This window comes from Fistularia commersonii, chromosome 14 (genome assembly GCF_037954325.1).
Source record: "Fistularia commersonii isolate RoL2024-O1a breed Wild chromosome 14, RoL_Fcom_v1.0, whole genome shotgun sequence".
NCBI lineage: Eukaryota > Metazoa > Chordata > Actinopteri > Syngnathiformes > Fistulariidae > Fistularia > Fistularia commersonii.
This window is the reverse complement of record NC_141297.1, coordinates 4,577,656-4,590,000: the sequence shown is the minus strand read 5'-3', so window position 1 is coordinate 4,590,000 and position 12,345 is coordinate 4,577,656. Positions and strand designations below refer to the sequence as shown.

Genomic DNA, 12,345 nt, shown 5'->3' with positions numbered 1-12,345 from the left:
AATTAGAAATATTAAAAAAAAAATCCATAAATAAAGGGTTTTAGTTAGCAGAAGATAACTCATAATTCATTCCGATTTAATTGTCACAAGAAATAATTCGAAAATTACCGACGACTATCAGCAAAGCTGTCCCGTCCCCAAAATGAATGATTAAAAAACAAGGTGGCTCTGTTTGTTTTTCCACCTTTGTATCTCGATGACTTTGACCCGCTTTGTTTCCACATCAAACCGACGCCGAAACGGAGAGAACAAATACAAAGAACGGGAAAGGATAAGAGTCCGTATGTGTGTGTGTGTGTGTGTGTGTGTGTGTGTGTGTGTGTGTGTGTGTGTCTGGTCCGTCTCCTCCTCTTCCTTTCTCCAGAAAACATAAATCCGTCCAAGTAGTCCAGCGGCTCCAGGCCCGCCAGCCTGTTTACCGGCATATCGCTCCCCTGGGACTCGAATAGCGGGGACCGCTGGCCCCCCCCGGCCCCCACAAGCCCCGCCCCCTTTCACAATCTAATTATGCCGTCTGCTCCCAGAACCTCAGCTCCGGTGCCAGATCGTGTTTCGCGGCAGCTGGTCGGATCGGGTCCAAATTGTCCTGCCCGCTTCGCTCTGACGGCTCTTTCTGGTTGAACAGCTGGACTCGGAGCGTTTACAGAAAAAAAACAGCCGACAGGAAAACAGGCCGTTTTCTCTTCGTTTCCACGTGTTTTTATTTTCCTAACGGCGGCTGCGGTGTGTTTACGGCCAGACGGTACGTTTTCTTCGGTTGGGGAGAAAAACACATTAGGTTTCTTGTCCAATCAGAACCCGGGGATTAATGGGGACGGGTGACCTCTCTGGATTGGTTTCAAGCCACCCGTCGCTGCGATCGACCGTCTATCGTCTTGGAAACAGAGGAGATGAGGGGGGTGTCAACCAAAACAGGTGATCGTGACAGGTGAGGGGAGGGGGGTCAGAGTGCAGAGTTGGTAAAAATCAACAAAACTCCCGGTTCTGACATCAGTCCCTCCAAAGTCACATGACCCCCCCGTAGAACCAACCATCAACGATTAGCAGCAAGGCTAAAATATGCAAACATGAGCTAACTGCCTAGAGCAGAGTTTCCTAACCACTGTGCCGCGGCACATTAGTGTGCCGTGAGAGATCATCAGGTGTGCCGTGGAAAAACGCCCACTTTCACCTGATTGGTCCGAAAATTATTTATCCAACGCAAATAATGTGTCTTCCTATGTCTATGTGGGCAGCGTGCACATTAGATGGCAACCGGTAGTGAATGAACCTGTGCATGTGTGTGTCAGAGTGATTAGTGACGCTTTGGGTGATACATTTTTAAAAATTAAAAAATACTTGTATCTGCGTAAACAAACAGGCAGCATTTTTGAAAACTACCAAGACGAGTGAGAAAGCAGTGAAAGCTGCTACAAAGTTGCTGAACTCGTCTCTAAATCCAAACAGCCGCACACCGAAGCAAAACATTAATACTACCTGCCGGCAAAATCATTGGAGAAGAAATGCTCGGCTCTGGCGTTGATAAAGAAATAGCCAGAGTTCTCTCAAATAATACCATTTTCAGACATATTGATGACATGTCTTCAGACATTGAAAAAAGTGTTCTGGAAAAGTTACACATCAGTGGGGAAATTTGCATTGCAACTTGACGAATCTACAGATATTAGATATATTAGATTTCACATTAAGTAAAATGAGACTACGGTTTCATTCTGATTGGTTAAAAAATGTTTTTGACATATTTATTTGGTGGTGTGCCGTGTGATTTTTCTAATGTAAAATATGTGCCGTGGCTCAAAAAAGGTTGTGAAACACTGACCTAGAGAACTATAAATCTAACTGACTTTTTACTTCTTTATTTGTCCCTCACACATTGAGCCGTTTCCCTTCAAGCAGCGCTAACTTCACCGCGCACGTGTAAAGTTGTTCTTATTCTTATTCTCATTACCGACATGGAAACCTGGCTACACTTTGCACGCTCTCTGATAAGCTAAACGCTAAAACTTAATAGCATTTCTAACTGACTTGATCCCACATGCAACATCCTGTTTCTGTATCCAGTTCTCTTTATATTTCCACCTTAAAAAATCACACTTAACTTTGTTTGTTTGACAACTCCCCCCTTCCACCTACCAGCTTTTTTCCACTTAAGGGAACGGCGGCATTTTGATGTTTCGAAACCGACGCTACGGGCAGACGATGTCCTAAATCGTACATCCTGGATCTGTCGGTTGTTATGGAAACAAGAATCCGACCCCACACCCCTCCTTCTCCCTTCCTCACAAAAATCCCTCCAGGGCGGCGCTTTATTATTATTTTTTCCTCCCCTTCCTCCGTCGCTTCTGAATAGACACCTGGAAGAATCTCAGGTGGCTTCCTGTTGTTGCTCTTGTTGTTGTTGTTGTTGTTGCTGCGAGCGAGAAGTCACTGCTTACAAAAACACGCCGAGGGAGTCGACAGTTAAGAAAAATGAAACAAAAAGGCGCGAGGAAGGAGAAGGACTCGGGTTCCCCACGTCCTCCAGGTTTTCGGAGGTGGGAACGATTGTCTGTTTCTAGGTGATTGCCAGCTGACCCGTCCAGGTGAGGACCCTGCCCAGTAAAATGACAGCAACGGTTGCCTCCAGGATAATCCGCATGGATAGCGAGTGGATCCACAAATGAATCGAGATTTAAGTTAAAAAAAAAAATTAGCATCACATTAGCGTGACGAGCTAACAAAGTCTTCTTATCAATCGTCTGTAAGCTGTTAATAACCATCTTGGTGAAGCTCCCCGATCCAGGCCGTTTTCTCCGAACGCCAAATACTCCAGGAAACAGTAGCAGAGTGTGTGATGGCGCGAGCGGAACTTAAAAGATCACCGCTCGTAATCCGTCTCGGATTACCGGCGAACGTGAATCAGAGATCTATTTTCTCAAAGCCGCAGAGCACCAATAACGCTTTCCATTTTCCCCTCGGTATTTTTGTTTGTTTTTTTTTCCATCCTGCAGCCTTTTTTTTCCGAGTCCCCGAACCTGCTTCACTCCTTCCATATAAAATATGAGTTCATCCCGGGTAATTACCCACAATCCATCACCCTGGGGGAGCCTGGGCCGAGGCACTTCTGGGCTCAGGGATGATTGGACGCGTTTAAAGCGGCTGCCGCTCCGACTGGTGCCCAGGCCGTAATTATTCTTTAATGCTTCTCACCTCCTTAAAATGTCGCTTACAACTCACCTGTGGCGTTTAAGCCACCGGCGTGTGCGTGTACGTGCACTGAATCGGAATAGCGTAGCAGTAACCCACCTATATGCAGGATGCGGGGTTTTATTTTGGTTTGTTTCCCTGCAAGAATTCCTTTACCGTTATTGTTTGTTGTGCTATTTCGGGTGGATTGAGTCGTCTTGGTGCTCCTGGAGAGAACCAGGCAGGAGAACCAAGATGGAACCCCAGGCGGGGGGACATGGAGACTCCACACCGCAAGAACGTCATCAGTACCTGACGATACTTGTCTATTTCCTGGGAGGTTACGATCGTTATATCGGTCAATCTTCGCTAGAAGTGCATCACGTTTGAAACGCGATGAAGAAAGAGTCTGTAAGTAGGACATGGTGGCGGTGGTGGGGTGTTGACTCCCAGATGGAAAATAACGCGGTGTTGTCGGAGGCTATAAATAGCGTGCGTGCCGGCGCCGCTATCAATGTACAGACGGTGGTTTAACGTCGTGGACGAAAACTCCAAGGAACGTCAAAGTCGGTGTGACCTCCGTCTCCTTCCCTTTGTACCTCCTGCTCCGAGAAGGACCGGGGCCAAACTGAAAGCCCCCCGTAGGGTCCACTTTTAGTTCCCCGTCTCGTAACAGCACAAGAACATCTCGTCCAAACAGGAGTACGTTGACGTTTCTGGGACGCCTTGGCGAGGGACTATCAGGATTCTTCTCAACATCAAAATCAGACAGTCCGTCCAGGGAGCCAAGCAAGATGTCGTGGGGATAAAGACTCTCTCCTTCTTAGTATTTTGAATAAATACGTATCCATCCGACTTTTCCCACAGCTTTGTGTCAATGCAATTGTGATACAAAGGAAATGACAGAGAAGAAGAGGCTCCAGACAGGAGCCCTGTGGAACCCCGAGCTGATACACTTTCAGGTTCTGGAGCGGCAGACAGAAAAAAAAAAGGCTGACGGCACGTCTCTACGGTATCACCCGCTCCGACGTCGACCATATTCCTTACCCTACGCAAATGAGGACGAGATTAAACAGCCGTCTGATGGTATCAGCTCGGTACGAACGCTCTCCTTCATGGCACCACCCAAAGCTCGGGACACGACGCCGAAGCTCCACTTCCTCCGCCGAGAACCAAGGGACCTTTGGGGCAACCTTTCACACCATCTCCTCGCACCCCTGATGAGGGCAAACCGTCTGGGCGTCCGTCTTTACAGAGGGCAGCCGCTGACACCACTCAGTGAATTGACTTCTGCAGTGATTCACTGTGTGTGTGTGTGTGTGTGTGTGTGTGCGTCTGACAACACCAAGGGAATTCACAGTGTGACTCACTCATCGGCGTGCGGAGCTAGATTGCCGGCATAACAGCGCTAAAAATGGTCTGCAGGCGAAGCAAAAGGTCGGGCGGAGAAGATTTTATGAGGCGAAGAATCGGACAATTTCAACTTGGGGTTCTTGTTGCTCTTTGCACTTTTCCACATTGAGCCGACGCCTGTCGATCACCAAGTCGCCGGCCTCACATAGAGACATCCAAACTAGATCCGGAGGGAACCCTGGCAGGAGAACATGGTCGAACCCAATATCTGGAAGTTTTCCCAGAAATAGGTTTCTATTTTCCTTCTGCGGGTGACGGATCCACTCAGGCTGTTTGTTATTGACTGTAATAACTGTTATAATCCAATAGAAAAAACACACTGCCCTTTTCTTTTAACTTCCTCCTTTTTCCCGAATGAATTAAGTCAGGGGACGAGTTTAATTATAAATTAGCAAATATTAAATTCAAGCACAATTATCTGCTGCGGGGTTTGTTTTTTTCTTTTTCCTTTTTTTTTCTTTGCCTCACTTAGTCTTTTCTCCTTTTTAAATAAGAAGTTCCAACAACACTTTAAACAGATGAATGAATTTATTCAATCAATTATGATAAAAGGGGCTTTAAAAAAAAAAAGGAAAAAAAAACATCAAGTCGCATTACATTGAATATGATTTAATGAGAATTTTTAGTTGTTAATCTACAAGTCAAATCAAATGAGTCCTGTTATATTGTTATAATATTAAATATTAAACAAAGATTAACTCTGGAGACAAACTGTCACCTGTCAATCAAACCCCAGCTTTTATTTCCAGCCTGAAAATGTGAATCTGGAGTGTCAGTCGCCTCCTTGTAGATCGGAGATGACAAACACTGAGCTCTAATCCAGTGCGTCACACACACACACACACACACACACACACACACACTGAACATGACATATATGGGCAGACAGCCACTGCCCAATGGGCCCAGCCACTACTGTACACACACACTGTCGCACAAACACACACATCCACCTACGCTTGTTTCAATTGTAGCGACACAGGATTATTGTTCATCCGCACGCAAACATGCTGTGCAAACACACACACATGCAATGTGACATGGACAACGCATGACCAGGTAGCTGCCAGCCAGACACACACACACACACACACACACACACACACAAAACCATACTTTGTTTTTGTGTCATTTGTGTTCACTCTTTTTCTGCGGGCATCTTTGCAACTAACCTGTCGGTGTTCCAGCACAGCAAACATCACACACACGCACTCTTAAGAGTCTGACCTTTGACCCCGCTGTGGTTGGTGTACAGGGATGATGTCGAGAGTCTGACTCACTGCTGCTCCAGGTGTGTGTAGCTGTTTAAGTGATTCTGAGGCCAAGCGAAGTCGACGGCGTAGCGGTATAATCCCCCCACCGCCCCAAAAAATTATTTTAACAGCAAGGAATTACTCCGTGAATAAATAAAACTATTAACATTGCTTTCAAAATGCCAGGCAATTTACGCCCGAAGAACAAGAGGCGATGCGAAGTATCCGCGTGACTCCAGGGGAAAATATCAAAATACGACGAGAAAGCAAATGACACATAATGAGGACATTACATGAGAATCCATGACAGAAGAAATCGAAAAAAAGAGACTGAGAGAAATGACTGCAACAGGGAAAACAACTAACTAACTAAATAAAAAAACCTCAAAAAATATAAATAAATCAAAGTTGTTTAGAGTAAAGTTAGCTGTGAAATTCATTTGTGAACAAAAAAAAAAAAAAAAAAAAATCAAGACATTATGCAAAAATCAACAAAAAATAATATTTCTACAGGAAAGCAAACTGGAAATTTTCCCCAAGCCAAGAACAGATTCTGAAACTGGAGGATAAAAAAACAAATACTGTTTCACATCTTGGAAATGGCCTGTTCTGCATTGTTGTGCCATTTATTTAGTTTATTTCACCGCAATATGACAGTTTTTTTTCTGCCCTGTTACAATTATGGACCATTGGGACGGCAGAGCGGCGGCGCCAACGCGTCCCTAAAACCTCCCGCGTTAAAACAAAAGTGCATTTTCAATATTTCCTCCAAGCTATTTGGAATCGCCATGGCGACAAAGAGCCCTGCACAACCGACGGGAGGCTGCAGCGCTTACCTTATGATGACATACATGACCAGGAAGTTGCCGACCAGGCCGACGACGCACACGATCATGTAGACAACCACGATGGTGACCTTCACGCCGGTGGGCAGCAGCGTGTCGGTCATGTTGTTCGGGTCGCTGAAGTTGTTCTGGAAGAGCGAGCTGTTGAAGAACTGGTAGTGGCCCAGCTCGGCCAGCAGGAGGTCGTCGGGGAAGTCCATGTCGGAAGAGGACGAATCTAAAAACACAAACGGGAGGTTAGCATGTTCCTTAAGTTAGCGTGGGTTTAGCCGACAGCTGCGAGAACAGGAAGTCGGAGGGAAACGTGGCTCTTCTTCATCTTCTTCCTCATAGAAATTCACGTAAGATGGACAATCTTGTTTTTTCTTGCTATTAATCCATTTGATGTTTCCGTACAACACAGTAATTACATGATAATTACCACTACTACGCTGCTTTCTTGGGTTTTCCAATTATCGCCAGAAATTCTCTGTTCCCGCTTGTGCAAATAAAGGTTTAAGGTTTTTAGCATTTGGAATGTAACAGTAAATAAGTGGAAAGAGTGGACCCTCCCTCTTCCTCCCTGCGCTAAATCAGGTTCCGTCTCCGACTCCGTCCCTTTGTTCGTGCCATTAACTGAGAACAAACAACCGGACGGCATTGCTGCAACCTGCTGCTGCACCAGCAGCCTACAGCGCACGTGTGTGTGTGTGTGTGTGTGTCTGTGCGCGTGGGTTTGCATTTGGTTTTTGCGTGTGTGTGTGTGTGTGTGCGCACATGCCTTTCCACTGCAGCAGGCATCATAACTAATACATCTGCCTGATTGTGTTTTCCAGGTTGAGGCTCTGCTGCAGCCTGCAATGTGTGTGTGAGTGTGTGTGTGTGTGTGTATGTGAGTGTGTGTGCGTGTGTGTGCTGCCTGCCAGAGCTTTGATGATGAACACCCAACTACACGTCGAAGCTAAAGTGTGTGTCCATATAAGGCTGCAGAGCCCTGTGGGTGGGCTAGTGCTGCTGCTGCTGCTGCTGCCGCTGCCGCCGCTGCCGCCGCTGCCGCCCCGGCAGGCAGGCCTGCGGGCGGCCAAGAGCCGACCCGGTCTGCGACTCGGTGACAGGACCCGATATGATGTCGTTTGAAGGTCATTATTTTGATACAATTTTGGGTGATTTATTGTTAAATGTACATTTTTTTGTTTTTCCTTTTCTATCCCTTCATCTCAGATTAATGTTGATGATGATGATGCTTCATTTCCCCATTTTACTCATGGGTTTTTTTTTTTTGCTAGTACAGAACTTTGATGGAAATTATGAATAATTTCATTTTTATCTATTCGGTTTCTCTTGCACTCAGGGCCGCGGTCTGGAGTCTATCCCAGCTGTGATTCACAGGGCCACAAATAGGAACATACAAGCATTCACCCTCTCATTCTCAGGCATGTTTTTGTGAGTGTGAGGCAGAAGCTCTGACCACTGCACAAAAATTGTCATTATTATTATTGTTGTTGTTATTATTATTATTAACACTGCACCTCAATTATCTTTATCATAATTATTATTGTGAATATTATTATAACTAACACTGCACTAAAATGATTAATAATACATATGATGATGATGATAATCAAATTGTATTTTTTATTTTTATATTATTATTATTAATATTGTTGTTACTATTTTTGTTGTTACTACTATTAATTATTATTATTATTATTATTATTATTATTATTATTTCGAGGATGTTTTGCGTCTTGTCACTGATGTTAGCTAATTCCTTGCCATGTCCTCGTACGGGGACGACTATTTTTCTCATCAAGATTTTTCCTTTCTTTTTTCTTTTTGGTCCTTCTGATCTCACTTACAGTAGGAGACGATTAAAATCGCATAGCAGAAGAATCACAGGCAGGTTTAAATGTGTTGTATTCATAATTGCCAGGATATTTTTTATTGATGGCTAATCGATTGCCACCCCCGGACGTCTCTGCGCCCATTAAATGTAGAAAGACGCGAATTGGCTTTTGAATTACACATTGTTCTGAAAGCGGCGATCACCTGAGAGAACAAGGGACAGAGGGTCAATTTTTCTCAGCAAATAATAACAGCCTTGAAGCCGGCAAATAAAATGCACCACAAATAAAAAAAAATTAAAAAAAAGGAAGTGGGTGAGAGCCAGATGCTGTTATAGCTAATTAATTACAGTGTCATTAGCTGTTATTGTTAGGAGTGAATGGTTGGCTGACCAGGACACGACGGCTTATTTTTAGCAAACTGTTTAAAGGTAGAGAAGAGTGTTTGGACCAGAACACACACTCACGCAAGAGTGGAGGAAGGAAACGGCGGCCTAAACAAAAAAATCAGGCCGGAACTATTTATTTTAGTTACACAAACAGCGCCGGACGTTCAGGTAAACCGAGGAGGCACGCCGAGCCTCTGGTCATTTTCAGAAGTTTTGTGCAGCTTCAGACTGCAGGCCGCCGTTCAAGAGGACTCAAAATTCCAAGAAATAAATAGATGTTTTAGAAATGAAATCATATTTTCCTTCAAAATTAATGTCTCTCTCCTTTCTTGGGTTTTTAAATCCTGCTATGGATGTGGAATCTATCTATAGGGATAATTTTATCACCATCAATGAAAAGAAAAAAAAAAAAATCTATGGTGGCCCTGAATGTGATGATAGATATGTCTGTGTTTTGTTTTAATTTTTTTTGTTTGTTTGGTTGTTTTTTTTGTGTGTCGGTGTCACAGATGAATGAATGAATAAATAAAATCAATTAATAAAACATTCTGGGATAACACTTCCTCTACAGGGGCCCACAAATACCATAAAAAAAGACTTATGTATGACTTTTTGAGAACCAATTACTGTTACAAGAAAATTAAAAGATTCCTGAGGGACACTAAACTTGACAATATATTTTGCTAAACGTTGGCTGAATTAATTAAGAGAAAAAAACATTTTATACAAATAATTTAATAAGAATTATTTAAGAAAAAAAATCTTCTGTAATTTAGAATTTTTAGGTGGTTTTATGGCTATTTTTTTTTTATTTCTACTTCTTACCTAATAACAAGGTTTTCAACTTTACTTCCTCTAACTCTCAGACAATCATTAGCATCTGAAGTAAACTATGAAGATTTGCTTCAGTTCCTGCTCGAAAATGGCTGATTTATATGCTAAATAGAATAGATTTACTTTTAAAAACAAACACCAAACATGTTGTTTTTATTTTCTAATTAAAGAAAAGCTTTAATCTTTAAATCAGCCCCTGAGAGGCTTCTCCTCTTCTTCTTCTTGCCCTTTGTGAAATCCATTCAATGTGATGCTTCAGACGTTGTTTTCTTTGTTCCTCTGTTCAACCAATGACCTTCATCCATTTACTTCATCATCTACATCACTTGTCAGGCTAACTGTGTAGCGGGGGGGCGGAGCCAATCCCTGGTAACAAGGGGCAAGAGGCGGAGCTAAACAAGAGTAGTTCACCTGTCAATCACAGGGTCGCATATAAACACCACTAAACGCTGACTTTTAGGGAAACTTGCTCATTTGTCACTGTGCGCTTGTTAGCTTAGCACAAAGAGCAGCAGTCTATGGTAACTGCTAGCATAACTTAGTTAATTGCAACTTCTGATGGCCGTTTGAGGCATGAGAAAAAAAAGTTACCGGCAAATAAAACAATTTAAAACATTCTGGAGAACTTGGGCAACTTTTGAAAAAAACAAAATATTAATATGATGAATGAATTATTCCATTAATCGCACGCTTTAACTCTTGTGAAAATGTAACAAAAGATGAGAGGCTTTGTGAAAATAAAAACAGTATTTCAAGGAAAGTCTTACAAAATATGAGAGGAATCAAGCTGAAATTTACAAATAATTAATTAAAGATTTACCTTAAAAATTGAAAAAACTAAATAAATTAAATATATTTTCGACAAATTACATGGAATCTATAAACGGCTGGATCTAAAAGAAAAGAAAAGAAAGAAACAGACAAATAAAAAGTGATTAGAAATACGTAATCAGAAAAAGAAAACAAACTGAAAATGAAAGAAAAATTGAAAATAATAATAATAAAATAATACTGAAAAGAAAAGTGGACTCGTTTTTAAAGCAGAAACAGTCAAACTTTGACCTTAGTGACCTTTGACCTTTGCATTGAATGAATGCGTAACGGCCAGTAAAGTAAAACAGCATAAAATTGATTTGTTCAATTTCAATGAAAGAATCTTTATACATCGTTGAGCCGACACTCTCATGTAACAACAAAAAAGGTGGTCAGTGAATGAATCGTTCTGTAGACAGAATTTTAACACCCTTAAATTTATAGATTTTATATTTTTTCTATTTTCTTGTCTTCCTTTGGATATCCTGTTAACCTCTCTGGTCTTAAAGTCCCCCGCCGTGCTACGTTCAGGGACTTGTGTTGGAAGAAGTTTATGTGAAGCACAAATGAGTTCAATTAAGTTTTTTATCTTATTTTATTTTTAATAATGAAAAAAAACATTTTTTCCAGAAAGTGAACTTTGAAACACAAACATGTAGATATTATTTATTTTATTATTTTTTTTTTAATGTCTGAAATAAAGGAATCTACTGCACTGGATCAGTACCACGCTTGCGCGCGCACGCACACACACACACACACACACACACACACACACACACAGGAAAGGCACCAGCCGAATCCCCAAACACATCCGAGCGAGCATCCCGGAATGCGCCACACGTCGACGGGAGCGCGCACACACGCACGGTCAGCGCCGCGCCATGCATGCGTGCAGGTGCGGGGCGTCAATACACGTGAACGCACCACGACTCAAAAACCGGTCCCGTGTACGCGAGAGGCGTGCACCGTCTTCCCGTGCGTGAGGGGGCAGGACGTGGACACACACACACACACGCACGCACACGCACGCACGCTAACACGCACGCCTCACCTTCTCCGGTGGAAGTTGTGCGTCCGCCTCTGACGCGCCCCGGCCGGGCTCGGTGTCGGTGCCGGTGCCGGTGCCGGGATCCTTTTTGCGGACCGCCGGTCCCGCGTCAGCCGCGGAGGAGTCGTCGGTGGTGCCGGAATTCGAGTCCAGTCCACCGGCGGCCCCCTTGTCTGTCCTCCCGTCCGTCCGGGGTAACGAGGGCGGAGGAAAACACAACACACACGGATTCACCTTGCTTTGCAGCGAGCATCAGCTGGGAGGCGGAGGGGAGAGAGAGAGAGAGAGGGATCGAGGAAAGCGGGAGGGAAGGAGGGGGTCTGCCGGGATAAAGATGCAGCCATGCGCTTTCTTCCAGTCCCTCCTCCTCCTCCCAGATCGATGAGGGTTCTGCACCCCGCTACCCTCCCCTCCACTGCGCATGCGTGTGGACTTTTTCCACGCGTGTTGTGTTTGTGTATTGGAGTGCGCTTGCGGTTCTGTTCCGGTCACGTGGACGCATCCGCACCTGTCGAATTCGTCGAGGCCCCGCCCCTTACTAATTATGTGACGTCACGGGATGTTTCCGGTTACCCAGCGTTGCCTTGAAATTTACCAAGCGGTCGTCGGAGGTTGGAGGTTCGAGTCCCAGGTCATTTTGGATTCTGCTGAATTAAGAAAAAAAAATCCTGCTGAACTCTTTTTTATCTTTTTTTTTCATAATTGAATATAAATAGTATAAACAGATATATATGTATATATATATATATATATATGGAC

The 12,345-nt window shown here is 43.6% G+C and overlaps 1 protein-coding gene across 1 annotated transcript in view; it reads right to left on the bottom strand.

Annotated features, from left to right (window-relative positions):
• Window positions 1-11,932, bottom strand: part of LOC147226992 (delta-type opioid receptor-like) — a 45,662-nt gene extending 33,730 nt beyond the window's left edge. The window contains exons 1-2 of the mRNA XM_086159118.1: window positions 11,590-11,932; window positions 6,668-6,893 (exon numbers count right to left, since the gene is read on the bottom strand). Of these exons, the coding sequence (XP_086015244.1) occupies window positions 6,668-6,876 (209 nt within the window). The 5' untranslated portion in view covers window positions 6,877-6,893; window positions 11,590-11,932. The remainder of the gene's footprint in view (window positions 1-6,667; window positions 6,894-11,589) is intronic.
• Between the last annotated feature and the right edge of the window lie 413 nt (window positions 11,933-12,345).